Source organism: Hypanus sabinus, chromosome X1, assembly GCF_030144855.1.
Source record: "Hypanus sabinus isolate sHypSab1 chromosome X1, sHypSab1.hap1, whole genome shotgun sequence".
Lineage (NCBI taxonomy): Eukaryota > Metazoa > Chordata > Chondrichthyes > Myliobatiformes > Dasyatidae > Hypanus > Hypanus sabinus.
Window position 1 is genome coordinate 16,347,487 of NC_082738.1, and position 18,644 is coordinate 16,366,130.

General features: G+C 43.5%; 1 protein-coding gene across 1 annotated transcript in view; it reads left to right on the forward strand.

Moving 5' to 3' along the window:
* The first annotated feature begins 1,632 nt into the window (after nt 1–1,632).
* The window catches only part of LOC132384638 (pleckstrin homology domain-containing family A member 3-like), a 38,610-nt gene continuing 21,598 nt past the window's right edge, over nt 1,633–18,644 (forward strand). The window contains exons 1-4 of the mRNA XM_059955950.1: nt 1,633–1,779; nt 11,908–12,024; nt 15,391–15,546; nt 18,026–18,162. Coding sequence (XP_059811933.1) covers nt 1,740–1,779; nt 11,908–12,024; nt 15,391–15,546; nt 18,026–18,162 — 450 coding nt within the window. The 5' untranslated portion in view covers nt 1,633–1,739. The remainder of the gene's footprint in view (nt 1,780–11,907; nt 12,025–15,390; nt 15,547–18,025; nt 18,163–18,644) is intronic.

Sequence of the window (18,644 nt, forward strand, 5' to 3'; positions counted from 1 at the left end):
CGCCAATTTGCAGATGCAGCAAGGTAAGATAGAAAATGATACGTAAACACACATAAAATACTGGAGGAACTCAGCAGGTCAGGCAGCATTTATGGAGAAAAGTGCACTATTTGTGTCTCACCTCCCTCTGGGTCCCTTCCTTCCATAGTCCACTGTCCTCTCCTATCAGATTTCATCTTCTTCAGTCCTTTCCATTTTCCATCTGTCACCTCTCAGCTTCTCACCTCATCTCCCCTTCCCCCACCCACTTACCTTACCCCTCACTTGGCTTCACCTATCACCTTCCAACCTGTCCACCTTCTCCTCACCACCCCCCACCCCCCACCCCCCAGTTTCTATTTCTGGCTTCTTCCCCCTTCCTTTCCAGTCCTGGCGAAAGGGCTTGGGCCAAAATGTTGACCGTTTATTCCCCTCCATAGATCCTGACCTGACTTCCTTCAGCATTTTGTGTGTTGTTCTTGATGTTCAGCATCTGCAAAATCTCCTTGTGTAAATGATACTTTGAATTTTATTACAAAAGGATTTGAATGCAGGAGGGAGGGAGCTTTACTGTAATCAGATAGAGTCTTGGTGAGACCACACCTGGAGTACTCTGTACAATTTTGGCTCATTACTAAACTGAAGGAAGTGCAGTGAGGATGCACTAAACTGATGGTGAGTTTGCCATATGAGAGGAGATGGAGTAAACTAGACACAAGTGATTCTGCAAATGCTGGAAGTCTTCAGCAATACACACAAAATGCTGGAGGGACTCAGCAGGTCAGGCAGCATCTATGAAGGGAAACTGGATGTTGCCTGACCCACTGGGTTCCTCCGACATTTTGTGTGTGGTAGAAGAATGAGAGATCATCTCATTGAAACTTGCAAAATTCAGAAAGGTCTGGACAGGCTGGATGCAGGGTAACCTGGCGAAGTGTCTGTGACTGCAGGGGGTGGGGTGGCCACCCAATCAAACAAGCGGTCAACTGAGATGATATTGAAGTCGTCGAGGGATACAGTATATGGATAACACTGGGTAATGATGCTAGGGTTGAAGATCAGTCATGTTCATGCCGAACCTGCTGTTGCTCCTACTCGTCCATTTCCCTCCCACACCATGACCCCCCCATCCCATCGCACCTTTCTGCCCACCAGAACATCTCTCCCTGCACTACTACCCTAATTGCTGCAGGTACCGCGGACCGGATTGGAGACAGGGCAGGTGCCTGGCACTGCTGATGGAAACGTTTGGAACTTCCTCATCGCTGTTTGATAACATAAAGCAAAATTGGCAGGGAACCCGCCATTCCATTTTTTTAGTTTAAAAAAAGTCTCAGAACTTCTGTTCTTCCACAACTGTAAGACTTGCCTGAAACCCAAGTACAATCAAAACTCTCCTCTGCCCTCCGCGTGGCTGCTCATGCCTGCCCCACCCACTGGCCTCTATCCCCACCCCATCCCAGCCTGCTCAACTTCCATTGGCTAGCCTCTTCTACCCGTGTTCTCATTTGCCAACTGTACGGCAGGAATGATCCATTCGGTGAACAGAGCCTTCGCTCTGCCGCTGTCGATTGGCTGGCTGCGACAGCGGGGCCTTTATGACAGCACGATGGAGGAATGCGCTTGTTGAAGTGACGTGACCGTCGGTGGATTGGTTCTTGCTCACTGTCAGTCATAGGCTTGCCTGTAGTTTCCTGCAGTAGTTTGTGCTTGAAGCTCTGCAAGCAAATTTTGGAGAATTTGCAGCTGGTAGTGATAGCATGGAGGGTGTATTACACAAATGGACCAACTATTTAAGTGGTAAGTACACGGTGGTCATGTGCCAATTCTAGTTGGCAGTGATGGAAGTCAGTTAACTTGTTACGAACACGGAACCTATGGCAGAGTTTGTAGGCAACTTGCAGAGTCAATGTGTTCTTGCAGTAAAAGGGTTGGGGCTCGCTTTAATTTACAACTGCTTCTTTATATTTGTGACCCTCTTTGTTGGGACTACAGTTTGCTACGTAATGATGAAGAGTGGGGACTTCAGAATTTCACCCCCCCCCCCCCGCCCATAAGGATGCCGAGTCTAATTGTACCCTACCACATGATATCACGTAATTCGACCCCGAGACCTTCTGGTTTGTTTGACGTGGTACCGTTAAAAAAAAGTAATCTACAGTATTCTTAAACTAAGTTGAGAATGGAGCCTCGCATTTGTAGTTATCCTCCCGGATCTAATCACAGTTGTGTTGGAAACCAGTGAACAGTCGTGTTAGTGTCCAGAAGTCAGAACCCTTCATGTACATCTCCTAATTAAGAATCAAATTCAGATTTTTAAAGACTTTGTAGGATAAACACAGAAGCTTCTAATTGTAGGGAACTCAAAGTTATGGATATAAATATGTTAATGCACTAATAAGAGCTTAAATTAAGAAAATACTATGTGGGGTGTAGTTGGATTATGGGGCCTGTTATCGCAAGGTAACTAACATTAATATCGTTACAAGTGGAAACATACTAGCTTTTATACTGGTTATTATGTGACAGTGTGAGGAAGTTTTGCACAGGGCATAAATACTAGCGGGTTTGCTAGGCTGAACATCTTGTTTCTGTGCTTTATTATTCTAACGTGAATGTGAGAAAAATCCAATGTGTGGAAATAGTTATTTACTATTACACCCACTTTAACATGGAACGTTATCAAACAAAATGGCACAATGTGTCACAAGAGAAAACACTCCCACCAGGTGACCTGTTTGGTGAAAGAGATATTGAGCAGGTTTAAAGGAGGAATTGTGGGAGACGGAGTGGAAATGTAGAAGGAAGGGTTAAAATAGTTAATAAACAATGTTTTGAAAGGAGTGTTTAGTATAAAATATTCCAAGAAATGATAAGGTGGAGTTACTTAAGAAGGAAGTAAAAAATAAATGTTCTGGAAACATTCAGCTAGTCAGGCAGCATCTATGGAAAGAGAAACAGTAAATATTTTGAGCCTAGGACCCTTCATCTGATTTATTTCAGATTTTCAGTATGTTTTTTTTCACTTTTCATTCTAAATGTATATTACAAAAACACACATTTAAAGTGTCATGCAGTTTTCAGGCCGTATAAAAATTGTTGCTCAGGGCAATGATTGGTTCACACAACTATTAACAAAAATAGGAACATTGTCAGGAGCCTGCGGTCCTACTTAAATAGAATTGGTTGGTGATCTGATTTTTTTTTGGTCCTTGGGTGATTGCTAACATTGGTACTGGTTGTGGCACTGGCTCAAAAATGCAATGTTTTTTTATATTTAAAAAAAAGCCATATCCTTTCAGCAGGTGGAACTTTTTCATTTTGAGTGTCAAAGTCTAGTCAATCATTCATCTTGTGTCTGTGTGTTTAATGTGCAGCTGAATGGAAAATGCAAAACATCTAGGGTGACATCTCATTAAAAGTTTGGTTTTTGAGAATGTCAAAACCACAACCTCTTATGTTTGTTCTACATTTGATTACTTGAAAAATAAAAATTAGGAGAATTCAAATGTGTCCAGATCAGTAAATATTAACCTCACAACAACATGCCGAAGACCTTATCCACTTACAAAACCACTTCCAAGGAATTATGGATCTCAATTCCCAGGTTCCGTTGTTCCACTGCACACCATTCACTGTTTTATGTCTTGCCCTCCCAAAGTGCAACACCTCACACTAGTCTGCATTAAATTCCATCTGCCCCCCCCCCCCTGCCATTTTTCCAGCTGGTCCAGATCCCACTGCAAGTCACGATAGTCTTCCTTGCTGTCCACGACACCCCCAATCTTGGTGTCATCTGCAAGTTTCCTGATCCAGTTAACTACATTGTCATCTACACTCAGTGGCCTCTTCTGATGTTTGGTCTGAACAACAACTGAACCTCTTGACTACACATGCTATCTATTTAAATATCTGACTTTGGTTCTTTGTGGGAATGGGACCAGCTGTCAGGGCCTCACAACCGGCTGCTTTTTGATATCTGAAGGACGTGGCCTGAAAGACTAGTGCACCTTCAGGGTGCCGGATTTTCGTGGCTCTGGAGATGGGCTGATTCTAGGCCGGTGCCCCTGAATCGCGGGAGAACACGGAACATCGGGAGCAGCGGATTAGCTGACAGCTGTGTGTCCAGACACCTGAGCCTCTCTGGGTGCAGAGCTCAGAAAAAGTGACACAACAGACTTTTAACACCGTAAACCAGCGAGTTGTTTTGTTATGTCTCCCCTCTCGCTGTGAAACAGGGACACCTCTTTCTCCCTTATTAGGGAGAGGGAGAGGGTGGGGGGAGGGGGGAGGGCCTGTGGTATGTCGAATTACCGGGTGAATGAGTAGTCTTTGGGGGTACTGAAAGTCTGCATCTTTATTGATGCTTTGCTTCACGCTTGAGTGCTTGGTGAGGGGGTGCAAACAGATTGGGATTAAGTGGGCACATAGACAGGAGGGTGAGTAGGGTTGCTGAGAACCAAGGAACGGGTTAGTGGGCAAGGGTTCTTGGACTCGAGCCTACATCTTTTAGGTGGGTGCAAGAGAGCAAGGATATACCTGATAAATGATACTTGTTTATATGCCCGCTGTTGTGTGAGCATAAAATCACATGCAACAGAGCCTAGTCTCCAATTGTCCTAATCTCCCTTGTCATTAGATCCGAAATTTGCCCTGGGAAACCCATCTGTCATTCATTCTTTGGGGCACTCCTCTTCGTGCATGTTTACAAAGAAAAATGTTTTCAGTAGGTATATTGTACACATTTCTCTGGCAATAAATGTACCTATTGAAATATCTATTTAAGGCACCAAATAATTTTAATGACAGTAAAAAAAACAATTTTCATCAACAATTTTAGAGTGTACATTAACAGTCCAACTATTCACTACCTCATTGTTTTTTCACCTTTCAGTGAGATGAACAGGCTTGGTACAGTGATATCAGCTTCTCAACATCAGGTTGAATGTCACTCTGGATTCTCAGATCCCCACATTCAGTAATTTTCAATCTGTTTCTTGGCCTTGAAAGAAGTTGAGCGACTGCACTGAAACTGTGCTCCACTAAATACAATGTTGCAAAGGCAATAAAGAACATCTTGATCTTTTTCCACAGTGCAGGATAGCAATCAAAAATTTCTCTCTGCAACCAAAAGTCTTGATATGACTTTTTGGCCCTTGGCTTTAGCTCAAGGTCACTTTGTAGCAAGACCATTTCTTCCTCCATATTAACTGTTAATTCCTCATTACAAGAGTTCAGGAATTTGGATTTAGTAACCAATCTGGAATTTGGGTTGAGAGAAGATCTTCAAATCTCTCTGACGTGACTTTTTGCAGCTCACCCAATTAGGCACAATATACCTGAATATCATCATCTGGTATACTTCCTTCATCTTCCAAATCAGACTGTCTCGGAAATTGTAAAAGGTCGCGACAGCCAATGTTGCACTTAAGTAAGGTTAACTCTGATGGAAATGTGGAGATGACAGATTTGACTTCAAGATTCACATCATTTCCTTCTCTTTCATAGTCTGGATATGATCCACGACCTCACTATTGTTTTGCCTCCGTTCTACCCACAATGTATCCATTGCGAGTAAATTCAGATGCAAAGAAATTAATTTAAGATCACTCCCATCTCTTTCATTGCATGCATAGATGACCACGTTGATCTTCACTATCCCTTGAAAACCAAAGGGCTCTAAAGCCTTGCCTTTTATTCTATTAGGAATATACAAACTGTACTCTCAATGTTTCACTTTTGAAGGTCTCCTACTGTGATGGATATTCACTGTCTTTTCTAAGCTCAATTTTCTAAACACAGCAGCTATGGGCTTCTAAAGATTCAAGAGTTGTTTTTCAATAAGTTAAACTTCCAACGAATATCCTTCGGCAGCTTGCCGTAAACAGGAGCCAGTCTTTAGTTCTCAATATAAATAGCAAGCAGTAATCAGTTTGAAGTTGAAGAGACAGCTTTGCAAACAAGCACTGTCAATAGACCAAACTTGCTGGCCCCACTGCACTTGGTCTAATGGGTTATTTAATTTGGCTTGTTTCAAACTAGTCAACATTGGCTAAGATATTTAGTTCAAGGAAGCTTGTAGACCAGATGGATACTATCATTTAACATATCAATGGCTGATTTTGTTAATAGTTGGAAGGTTTATGTCAGCTTCACAGCATTAATTGTGCGTACTTGAGATCTCCGTCTCCAGAAGTTTTTAGACTAATTGTTCAAAGACATTTGGGGGAAAAAATCACATTTGTGAAGTCACCCAAGTGGCAAAGAAATAAAGAGAAAAGTTCAGGCTTTTTAGGAATGGTCCAAGAACATCGAGAAGCATTACAGAAAGACGGGGTGAAATAGAATCCATTCCTCTGTCTTTGATTTCCGCATCAGATGACTGGTTCATGTACAGTTTGTGGGTATGTCTTTTTAGCTTATAGGAATTGTATCCATGTTTGGAAATCCTTTGTGCTATAGCACTTTGGAAGTATTTTATAAGTGTTTTTTTAAGAATGTTGTTTGAATTTAAATGTGCATCACTAGAAATAAATGAACTGTCTTTAAACTACTTTGTTAGCTGGAAGTATCTCTCCTTTGGTAGGGGGCTGGGGGGCCCAGCGCTCAAATAGTGGGTATTGACAACTAACCTCGCTGTGGAATTTAAACAGAGGTGAACTAGCTTTTGAAGGTTGAGTAGTTACAGTGTTAGGATATTCATGGCTATTTATATTCGATGTAATTTAAAGTCTTCGTCTGAGTTTAGAACTTCAGGGTCAGCAAGGCCAGTGCCATCACAGCACTTGCCAATAATCTCTTTACCAGAAAACTACCTACTCCAATCCATGCCTGCCAGATCCTTGCTGATGCCATCAAAAATGGCCCTTCTCCAGGTTAGAATCTTAACCTGAGGACGAGACCTATCCCTCCCCGTAATTATATTGAAAATGATGGAATTAAGATCACTAGATCCAAATTGTTCCCTGTGACATGCCCTGTTGCTTTCCTTAAGAGCCACTACTGTGGTGTTGTTTATGTGACCTGTTGGTTTTCTATTGCTCAACAGAGTAGGTATACAAGCAACACACACAAAATGCTGGTGGAACGCAGCAGGCCAGGCAGCATCTATAGGAAGAAGCACTGTCGACGTTTCGGGCCGAGACCCTTCGTCAGGACTAATTGAAAGGAAAGATAGTAAGAGATTTGAAAGTGGGAGGGGGAGATCTGAAATGATAGGAGAAGACAGGAGTGGGAGGGATGAAGCCAAGAGCTGGAAAGTTGATTGACAAAAGGGACCTGGGATCCTCAGAAGGTCCAAATTGAGAAGCTCAAATGAATCCTGAAGCCTACTGGAGTAAGTTGGCAGCAGAGACACGTTCCAAAGAACGTGGCTGTAATAGCGGGTCTGGGTCAAAATGTGATTGAAAAGTTGAAGGGCCGAAGAGTCACTTTCTTGTTGGCAAAATGAGTGGTGTGTAACTGCAAGGAATCAATGTTTTGCAATGCACACAAAATGCTGGGAAAACTCAGGCCAGGCAGTGTCTCTGGAAAAGAGTACAGTCGGTGTTTCGGGCCAAGACCCTTTCAATCCTGTGTCGCTTGGATTTGTAATATCTGCAGATTTTCTCTTGTGTAGGATCAATGCGTTTGCAGTTTGCACATTACATGGATGAAGGCACTGAGGGGAAGGTAGGCAAATAAGTTGCTAAGTGGACATGGGTTACAGAGGGATGCGGGCATAGATTTGGCAAATCAAGTACAAGGTGGGGAAAATATGAAATCCCTTATTTTAATAGAGGGGCATAAAAGAAAGCACATTATCTAAAAGACTAGAGATAAGAGTTTTGAGATACAGCAGGGTCTGAGTGCACCAAGGCATTTCTCAGATGGCTATGTATAGGTCCAGCTACTGTTAGCATTCATGGTTGGGAATTGGGCATACAGGATGCTGGTAGAATCACATCAAATGTGTGCTGTGTACGGTGTAGGTCTCTTGATTTTTGAGCACTAAATTTCTCGGTGTTCACCTGGTGGAGAATCTCACCTGGTCTCTCAACACCAGCTCCATAGCAAAGAAAGCCCAGCAGCGTCTCTACTTTCTGCGAAGGCTGAGGAAAGTCCATCTCCCACCCCCCATCCTCATCACATTCTGCAGGGGTTGTATTGAGAGCATCCTGAGCAGCTGCATCACTGCCTGGTTCGGAAATTGCACCATCTCGGATCGCAAGATCCTGCAGCGGATAGTGAGGTCAGCTGAGAAGATCATCGGGGTCTCTCTTCCCGCCATTACAGACATTTACACTTCATGCTGCATCCACAAAGGAAACAGCATTATGAAGGACCCCATCAACCCCTCATACAAACTCTTCTCCCTCCTGCCATCTGGGAAAAGGCTCCGAAGCATTCGGGCTCTCACGACCAGACTGTGTAACAGTTTCTTCCCCCAAGCTATCAGACTGCTCAATACCCGAAAGCCTGGACTGATACCTTGCCCTATTGTCCTGTTTATTATTTATTGTAATGCCTGCACTGTTTTTGTGCACTTTATGCAGTCCTGTGTAGGTCTGTAGTCTAGTGTAGCTTTCTCTTTTTTTACGTAGTTCAGTCTAGTTTTTGTACTGTCATGTAACACCGTGGTCCTGAAAAACATTGTCTCGTTTTTACTATGTACTGTACCAGCAGTTATGGTCAAAATGACAATAAAAGTGACTTGACTTGAATATAAAGGTGTTGGAAGCAATTTACTATCCAAGTTAATCACCTGTTGAATCTGTAAATTGACTAATGAGCAAAGGTTGAACAGGGTAGAGGTGGATCAAGAGTAAGAGGGGAAAAATGGTTGAAATGAATTAGATCCTGAGGGGTCTCAACAAGATAGAAATTTCCTCAGGAGAATCTCGACAAAGGGTTGTCCATTGAAGTCGCTTCTTTCTCTGACGGTCATGCATCTTTGGAAATTTTCAAAGGCCATGGAAGCAGATACTTCGAATATTTGTAAAGCAGATGCAGGTAAGTACGTGCAGCAAGGAACTAGAAAACCAGCAGAACTAGACTGGATTGTTGAGTTGAGGTTCCAATCATATGCCATTGTCTTATTTGAAAGGTGGGGCAGTTAAAGGGAATCAAACTACCTGGTTGTGCTTCTAATCGGTGTGTAATTCTGAGAGTGTGATTTCAAATCCTACTGCAGTGGTTTGGGAATTTGGAAATCACTGCAATTGATGTTTTTTTTTAATTAAAAAAAATCATTTTGGGACTTGTATGTTGATCTTTTGGGTGACTTGATCTGCATTACTGTCATTTAATCGCTCTACAAAATGGCCCAGTGAATCATTCAGTTGTATCGGAGAGCTAAAGGGTATGGAGTCAGCATGATGGACAGAATATCCCTTGTCTGTGATGCAAACATCCAGTTCTGTAGCATAGAGCTGGTAACTACCTACCTCCCTCCCTGGTGACGGGTAACAAATGCTGGCTGGGCTAGTGACACGCAGGTCACTGCTCGTCTACCCTGAATGCTAGCAGTTACATCGAGCAGCTTTTGGGTTTTTGTATTTCTAATGAGTCTGCTGTATTAACGAAGGTAAAATAAATGCTGCAACCAATGACTAAATCTGTCATTTTCTCCAGTCAAGTTTTTGATCCATTCCACTCAAATCTTGCAATGGAGTTAATGTGATTACTTCCCACTGTCTGTAGTGGTAACACTATGAAACAATTTGTTTTGCTGTAAGTTAATCATTTTCAAGATATTCAAATACATGTACAATTGGAAGTAGCTTTCTGCCAGAGGTGGCAGTTGCACTGTGATGTATTGGATGGTTGGCACAATGCCCAGTTTGATACTGGATAAGATGGAATGTGTACTTACAATACATTCTCAGAATTACTTGCAACTGAAATCCAAAGAGAAACATTTTTGTTTTATGCAAATAGTGTCTTGTGTAAATATATATTTCAAAGGATCTTGCTGTGGATACACCTGTGCGGCACAGTTGGTAAAATGTAGTCATCCTTCAGATAAACACCAACTGTTTCCTGACTGGATCACACGTCATGATGTGATCAGATCCTGATTATTGCCCTCTTTGCTGTTGCCTATAGGCTGGACAGTATGGAGATTGTAACTTTGCCTGCAAGCGACTAGCTGTGAGGTGCTCTGAAATGGCCCTATCACTTTGTCAGCATTTGAATTTAAAAGTGAGCTTGCTTCTTGCAAGCAGATTTTCTCAAATTTCCAGGTGAACTGTTCCTATCATCTGGGGAGACAGAGTGCTCCTTCAGGAGTGTGATTGCAAAACTTCTTCCCCACACAGGGTTGTAGAAACTTGGTAAACTCAAAATAGCAATTAGATATAGAACACTACAGGCCCTTCGGCCCACAATCTTGTGCCGACCTTGTAACCTATTCTAAGTTCAATCTAACCTTTCCTCCCACATAGCCCTCCATTTTTCTATCATCCATGTGCTTTTCTAAGATTTTCTTAAATATCCCTAATATATCTGCCTCTACCACCACCCCCGGTAGGGCATTCCACACACCCACCACTTTGATATCTCCTCTTCCACCCCCCCCCATCACCTTAAAATGATGCCCCCTCTTATTAGCCATTTCTGTACTGAAGAAAAAAACTCTGGTTATGCAATCTATGCCTCTTATTATTTTGTACATATCCATCAGGACACCTCTCATCCTTCTTCGCTCCTGAAAACAGACCTAGCTCACTCAAACATTCCTCATAAAACGTGCCCTTTAATCCAGACGGTATCCTGGTCAATCTCCCCTGCACCCTCTCTAATCCGGACGGTATCCTGGTGAATCTCCTCTGCACCCTCTCTAATCCAGACGGTATCCTGGTCAATCTCCCCTGCACCCTCTCTAATCCGGACGGTATCCTGGTCAATCTCCCCTGCACCCTCTCTAATCCGGACGGTATCCTGGTCAATCTTCCCTGCACCCTCTGTAATCCGGACGGTATCCTGGTCAAGCTCCCCTGCACCCTCTCAAATCCGGACGATATCCTGGTCAATCTCCCCTGCACCCTCTGTAATCCGGACGGTATCCTGGTCAATCTCCCCTGCACCCTCTGTAATCCGGACGGTATCCTGGTCAATCTCCCCTGCACCCTCTCTAATCCGGACGGTATCCTGGTCAATCTCCCCTGCACCCTCTCTAATCCGGACGGTATCCTGGTCAATCTCCCCTGCACCCTCTCTAATCCGGACGGTATCCTGGACAATCTCCCCTGCACCCTCTCTAATCCGGACGGTATCCTGGTCAATCTCCCCTGCACCCTCTCTAATCCGGACGGTATCCTGGTCAATCTCCCCTGCACCCTCTCTAATCCGGACGGTATCCTGGTCAATCTCCCCCGCACCCTCTCTAATCCGGACGGTATCCTGGTTAATCTCCCCCGCACCCTCTCTAATCCGGACGGTATCCTGGTCAATCTCCCCTGCACCCTCTCTAATCCGGACGGTATCCTGGTCAATCTCCCCCGCACCCTCTCTAATCCGGACGGTATCCTGGTCAATCTCCCCCGCACCCTCTCTAATCCGGACGGTATCCTGGTCAATCTCCCCTGCACCCTCTCTAAACCTTCCACATCCTTCCTATGAGGTACCCAAAACTGTACACAATGTTCCAAGTGTGATCTAACCAGGGTTTTCTAGAGCTGCAACATTACCTTGTGGCTCTTGATACCAGACTTTAAAATGTTATTACCTATCTTGCCCCCCCCCCCCCACTTTAACCAAGGTTAGCATTTGGAGCCAAATCCTAATATCGTGTTGAATGAATAAATGGACTGAAAGAGTTTAAAGAACGTAATTAGTCCAAACCTGCTCTTTTGTTGCTTTGCCCTTTTCAATTACACTGTCCACTTCCAATCCCTTGTTCCCCAAATTTATAATCTTGTAGTGACTCTCCTAATTTGTCATTGGTAGGTTGGCAACCGCGGTACTTTGTGTTGGATGGCAGCGTGTTCTCCTACTATGACTCCCAGGAAGATGTCGGCAAAGGCAGTAAAGGGAGCATCAAAATGGCCGTGTGTGAAATAAAAGGTAAAAAACAAGTGATGGATTTTTTTGAGCTTGGAGTTAAGCCACCTTTACATTGGATAAAGGTTTGTGCTTAAGCTCGCCATTGCCTTTGGGGGTGTAGGGAAACCTGGGGAAAATGTTTCAAATTGTGTGTTTGGGAATACAGTGCGGTAATTGGACGCTGACTTTAGGAATGTACCCCAGGCTAGTGGGGTAGGGGTGGCAGTGGGGCAGGCAAAGTGTTTGAGCAAAGAACATCACAGCACAGTGCTGACCTTTTAACCTACTCCAAGATCAATCTGACCCTTCCCTCCATCATAACCCTCCATTTTTCTATCAGCCACGTGCCTATCTAAGAGTTTAAGTACCCCAAATGTATCTGCCTCTACCACCACCCCTGGCAGGGTGCTCCACGACACCACCACTCAGTGAGAACACTTACCTCTGACATTCCCCCCCACCCCCCCGTAGACACCCTGCAGAAGGACTGAGATTGAGATGTAGGCTAAGCAGATAGTCTGTGTCAAGATCCAAGGTGAGAGGGAGCAAGTCCAACAGTAATGTGCAAAGTGAGTTCTTTACGGAGTGGTGGGTGCCTAGAACGCACAGTAATGGAGGCAAACGCAAATGGTGATCAGAAGACTCCTAGATGGCCCCCAGGATCTGTGCTACTGATTTATCAAGGTCATTCACTGAAAGAGGAAAGGAAGATTTGGGAAATCAAATGTTGACATATGAAATTGACTCAACGTGCTTCTATCCTCCTTTTGCATGAATAATGAACGGCCTTTATTGCGAAGGGGTAGGAGTTTAGAAAAGGGGATGATTTGTTACAGTTGTATAGGATGTTGGTAAGGCCTTATTTGGAGCACAATTTTGGTCCCCTTACACTTTTTCAAAGAATATAGTAGCATTGAAATTGTCTGTAACAATTCCCCAGGATAAGTCCTGGGATGAGAGGGCTGTCCTGTCAAGAGAGGCTAAACAGTTTGGGCCCATATTTGGAGTCTAGAAGAATGAGGGGTGACCTTATTTGAGAAATGTAACATTCTAAAAGGGTTTGACATGATGGTTGTTGAGATGTTTCTACAAATGGGAGATTTTTGAACAATGGATATAATTAAAAGAAAAACAGATTTAAAGGAGCTTAGAAACTTTTTCTGTCAAGTTATTGAATCTCTGGAATTTTCTATCCCTTAAGCCCTCAGAGACTATATCAGTAGAAGTACTGAAGGAGGTAGATCAATTTCTGAGGTTAAGAACTGGCACTTTAGTTGAGGCCAATGTGGATTAGCCATGATGTAACTGAATGATGGCCTACTGCTGTTGTTTGCACACGTCAGCGCAAAACAGTGGGTCCACGGTTACTAGCGTTTGATTTGAAAGTTGGTATCAACACTGAAAAGCACTCGGTGACTGGGATTCTGCACCCATCCCCATCTGGCACAGGGATGGGAATGATCAGAGGTAATGGCAACCCTAGCATCACCTTGTCACAAAAGCACAAGCTGAATTTATTGTGTTAAGCCTTGGTTTAAAGGCCATAGACTCGTTGGTGTTTTCTGAGCTGAAGCCATTGAGTTTTCAGAATGGGCGAGTCTGATTTTGACCCAGAACTAGTCCGTCCAGGAGGACAGGTGGGAAACGTTTTCCCACAAAGTAATAGATACTAGCTTCAGTAAACCCAAAATCTGTGGCTTTTTTTTTCCCTAGCTGAGGTTACTTGGGGATATGGAGTCATGCTGAGTTGGGTTGGGGGGAGAGGGGGGAAAGAAAGTTGATTTACAGCAGCTCTGATGCAAATTCTTTCTGGTATTTAGTGATTTAGTATTCCTTGTCAGCACTGCTTGGGCTAATGTAGCAGTTGTGGCTCCTGTGAAATACCATTAGGCGATCCTTAAAAAAAGATGGTGGCGCACTCAGATGCAGCAGCTTCTATGGGGCCAATCAAAGGCGTATGGTGCTGGAGAAACTGAAGGAGCAGGGTTTCAAAGGTACATTTAATGTCAGAGAAATGTATACAATATACATCCTGAAATGCTTTTTCTTCTCAAACATCCACGAAAACAGAGGAGAGGCCCAAAGAATGAATGACAGTTAAATGTTAGAACCCCACAGCTCCCCCAGCTCCCCTCCCTCCCGCATGAAAGCTGCAGCAAAGCAACGATCCCCCCTCCCCCCACCAGCAAAAGAAACATTGGCAGCCCCGCACCATCAACACACAAGTGTGCAGCAAAGCAACAGCAAAGACACTGACTTGCAGCTCCCCAAAGACTACTCGCTCACCTGGCATTCAACGTACCACAGACTGTCTCTCTGTCTCTGTTTCACAGTGAGAGGGGAGAAATAACAAACAACTCACTGGTTCACGATGTTAAATGTCTGTTGTGTCGCTTTTTCTGAGCTCTGTGCCCAAAGATCTTGAGTCTCTGGGCACACAGCCAGAGATCTTCTGACTCCCAAAACGACACACCAATCTCCTGCCGGGACACCGACCTTCGGTCTGCCCGTCTCCAGAGCCACGAAATCTCGGACTTCTGTAGGCGAGCTAATCTCTTAGGCCACGCCCTTAGGATATCGAATAACGGCCAGTCGTGAAACCCGGAGGTAGGCCCATTCCCGCAAAGAACCGAAGCCGGTGTGTAACTCCAGGTCAGGGTCTTCAAAGGAAACTGGAAAGGGGAAAATAGAGATATTAAAGATGGAAATAGAGCTGTTTCTGAAGATTCAAGCATAGGAGTCGCTGTTGGGTGCCGTTGACTCTCCTAAGCTCCTATGGACTTGGTATGGATTGTGCTGTGCTTGTGGCACAGAGGCGGTACGTGAAGGCGGTGTGCAGTCTAATGGCAAGTGAAGGTCATAGTCACTTTTCTTGTGATCACAAGACCTATTGGATATTGTTAATGTGGATTGCTGCAAGTCTGATTCACTGGTTTATTGGTGGACAACGGAGGAGCTGTATGGTCTTGGTTGTAGCAAGGACGAGACCTCAAGCTGTGGTGTCACGTATTTACAGCTATCCAAAAGAGAGTCTGTGCTCCTCCCCCCCAGTGTTCACTCAGCAGAAGACAAGCCAGCTTATCTTTAATTACAGACTGCTGCAATATTCATGGACTTAGGGTCTTGGACTTTTTTTGGGTGACTATTTTTCTGATATCATCTGTGTGCTTGCTATTTTGTATGTGCTTTGTGGTGTGTGTAACTGTTGGTACTGTGTTTTGCACCATGGTTTCATTTGGCTATATTCATGTCTGGTTGAATGGCAATTAAACTTGAATTTGAAGTCAAGACCTGTGACTCTTCTGTTTTAGCCATTAGGTTTTCATGAAGAGATGTCCTAAAACACCACTTCTCCAGTATGCTGAAGTAATGCATTTCTCTTGCTAGTGCATCTAACAGACAACACAAGGATGGACCTGATTATTCCTGGAGAGCAATACTTTTACCTCAAGGCCGTGAATGCAGCTGAGAGACAGAAATGGTTGGTGGCACTTGGTAGTGCCAAAGCCTGCCTAGCAGATAGCAAGACCAAGAAGGAGCGAGGTACTGTTTTAAATCTTTCACAGGCATTTGCTATTTTCAATGTTTTTTGTTCATTTGTGTTTTTGGCCCTATTGTTGTATAACACCATGAATGGTGTTCTTCAGGTTGCTAGCCTTTCATCTCTTCTGATGAGAAGGTCATTGATCTGAAACATTAACTATCTCTTCATGGATCCTGCCTGATGCAAGGTGTTTCCAGCTTTTTTTGTATTTTGGACATTTACTATCTATTTTTCCATTATTTCTCTACCAATTTAGCCTTTTGCTGGCTTCATGTTTCTTTGGGTAGAGTGGAAGACTGGTGTGCATATTGTAACCCACAAGGTACTGCATCTTAGAGGGAAAGCAAGCCAAGATGTCTTCACCTGTCCAACTTGCAATTTAAAAAAAAATGTATCTCAGTATTTATTGTAATATGAGGCGACTGCTATTTCAGACAGTACATGAGTAACAATATTTCAAAAAAGTTTTTTGTAGCTAAAGAAATACTTTAGAATATCCTGAGGTTCTAAAAAGCACTATATACATGCAGGCATTGTCTTATGGAGTATTCGTGGAACATAGAACAGTACAGCATAGGAACAGGCCCTTTGGCCCAACATATCTGTGCTGACTGTACTCGGTACTTTGGTTTATGAAGGCCAATGTGCCAAAATCTTTTGTTCCATCCCTATTGAACTGTGACACCACTCTCAGTGAATTAAGGACTTGTAGAAGAAAGGGATCTGGGAATACAACACTTCTCAGTGCCCTGCCAGTCACTGTGTAAGGCCTACCCTGGTTGGTCCTACCAAAGGGCAACACCTCACACTTGTCTGCATTAACTTCCATTCTCCATTTCTCAGCCCATTTTTCCAGCTGGTCCAGATCCCACTGCAAGTCACGATAGTCTTCCTTGCTGTCCACTACACCCCCAATCTTGGTGTCATCCACAAATTTGCTGATCCAGTTAACCACACTATCATCCAGATTACTGATATAGATGACAAATAACAATGGACCCAGCACTGATCCCTGTGGCAACCACTAGTCACAGGCCTCCACTCAGAGAGGCAACCATCTGCTACCACACTCTGGCATCTCCCAATCTCAACTAGTTCCTTCTGCCTGCATGTGGCCTATATCCTTCCACTGTCTGAATGTTCACGTGGTTGTCTAAATGCCCCTTAAGTGTTGCTGCCACCTCCTCTAGCTGTACATCTTGACACCTACCATTTTGCTGACAAGAAACCCAATGAGTTGAGTAGCATCTGGGAAGATGAAGGGATGATTTCAATCTTGATGCAGGGTTTCGATTCAAACACCAACTATCCCTTTGCCTTCCTAGATGTTGCTTGACCAGCTGAGTTCCTCCAGGGGTTTGTTTCTAATACTTTTGGTGAAGCTCTTCTTCACCTTTTTCTATGGCTCCGTCTTTCCCACAGGATAGTGACCAGAAGTTTGCACAGTACTCCAAAAGTGGTCTAATCAGTGTTTCATACAGCTGCAACATGACCAGTTGATGGCTAATTTTTCCACAATTTGTTAGCAGGGCTTGAGAAATCTTTGGTTAATCCAGTTTAGTTGTTGCTCAGAGCTCCACTGCATCTCTCCAAATTCTACTGTAGGGTCTTTTATGCCTACCTGAACAGAATTGACTTGGCTATTACTTTCAAACTGCTGCACCTTGAACAAATCATTGCTGTTTCAATACTACTTTTGGAAACAAATACCTAATTGAATTTGTTGAGGGGAAAAGTGCAAACACTGTGGTGGAAATTTAAAGAGGAATTTCCTCAGATTTAGCAAAAGGGAAAACTGAACAGTCAGCAATGAGGCATAGAGATAACAATGGTACAAATTAAATCCATCAAATTGTTGACAGCAATAATTTGTGGGATCTTGTTCTGTGTGAAAATTAGCAGTTGCATTTTTGTTCATTATAACAGGAAATCTGTTTCCAATGGTTGCAAAGCATTGGATGTCCTGGAGTCATTTGTACAGCACAGAAATAGGCCAAGAAATAGTCTTTGTCAACCACGAAGCATCCATTTATGCCAATCCTACACTAATCTCATTTTCCCCAGATTTGACCACTCTTCTCCACAGTAATTAATTTGCAGCAATCAATCACTGTCTTTGGGATGTGGAGCAAACTCATGTGGTCACAGGGAGAATGGGCAAACTCCACATACAGACAGCACAAAAGATCAAGGTTGATTTTTGAAGCTACGAGGCAGCATCTCCTGTAACTCCTCCGCTACCCATGGAAGGTGTCAGATTAGCGCTAGTCTCCAAGCAATGGAAGAACAGTGTATGAATTGTGCAGCACACAAGGCTAATCAGCCAATCATGCCCATACTGACTCTTTCAATAATATTTCCAAAGAAAGTAATTTGTTTAAAGATCTCAATTGTTAAAGAAGCATATTTAAGGCCAATTCATTGTTTCCTAAATCGTTGGAAGAAATGTAACATTTAAATATTTTTAAATCTTTGTAGAAATCAGTGAAAATGAGGATTCTTTGAAAGTCAAGATGTCTGAGCTTCGACTGTACTGTGACCTACTGATGCAACAGGTCCATAAGATTCAGGAATCGGCACAGCCAGTCAACACTAGATCCACTCCTGACATTGAGGTATTGTACAAGTATTGTTTCCTAAGTCTACCAGGATCATGTAGCTTTGACTTGGAAGTATTGTTGGTGTTTTCATGGCATTTATCACCTGAATTTTCGTCTGCCAGCACCCAATCCTCCTATGGATGGCCCAGACATTAATGATGCAAATTCTGCTGGAAGGTTCAGAGTTCAAGTTTCACAATGCACTCTGGTTTGGGATTATAGGCAGGGCTTGCTACAATTGCATTGCTCTAGTGAAGGTGGAGGAGGAGGTGATGGTGTTGAAAAGTCCAGACCCACGGTGATTAACTAGACCTTGCAAATCTCAACTTCTAAGCATTAAATAGGCACTTCAATAATCAGATTAGCCATTACCTCTTCTTTCAGGGGAAAACTAAGTAACATTGTAACACTTAAACGCAAGTGTTACAGAGTCATAGAGCAATACAAGATGGATACAATCCCTTGGCCCAACTAGCCACAGTGCCACCAGCCAGTCC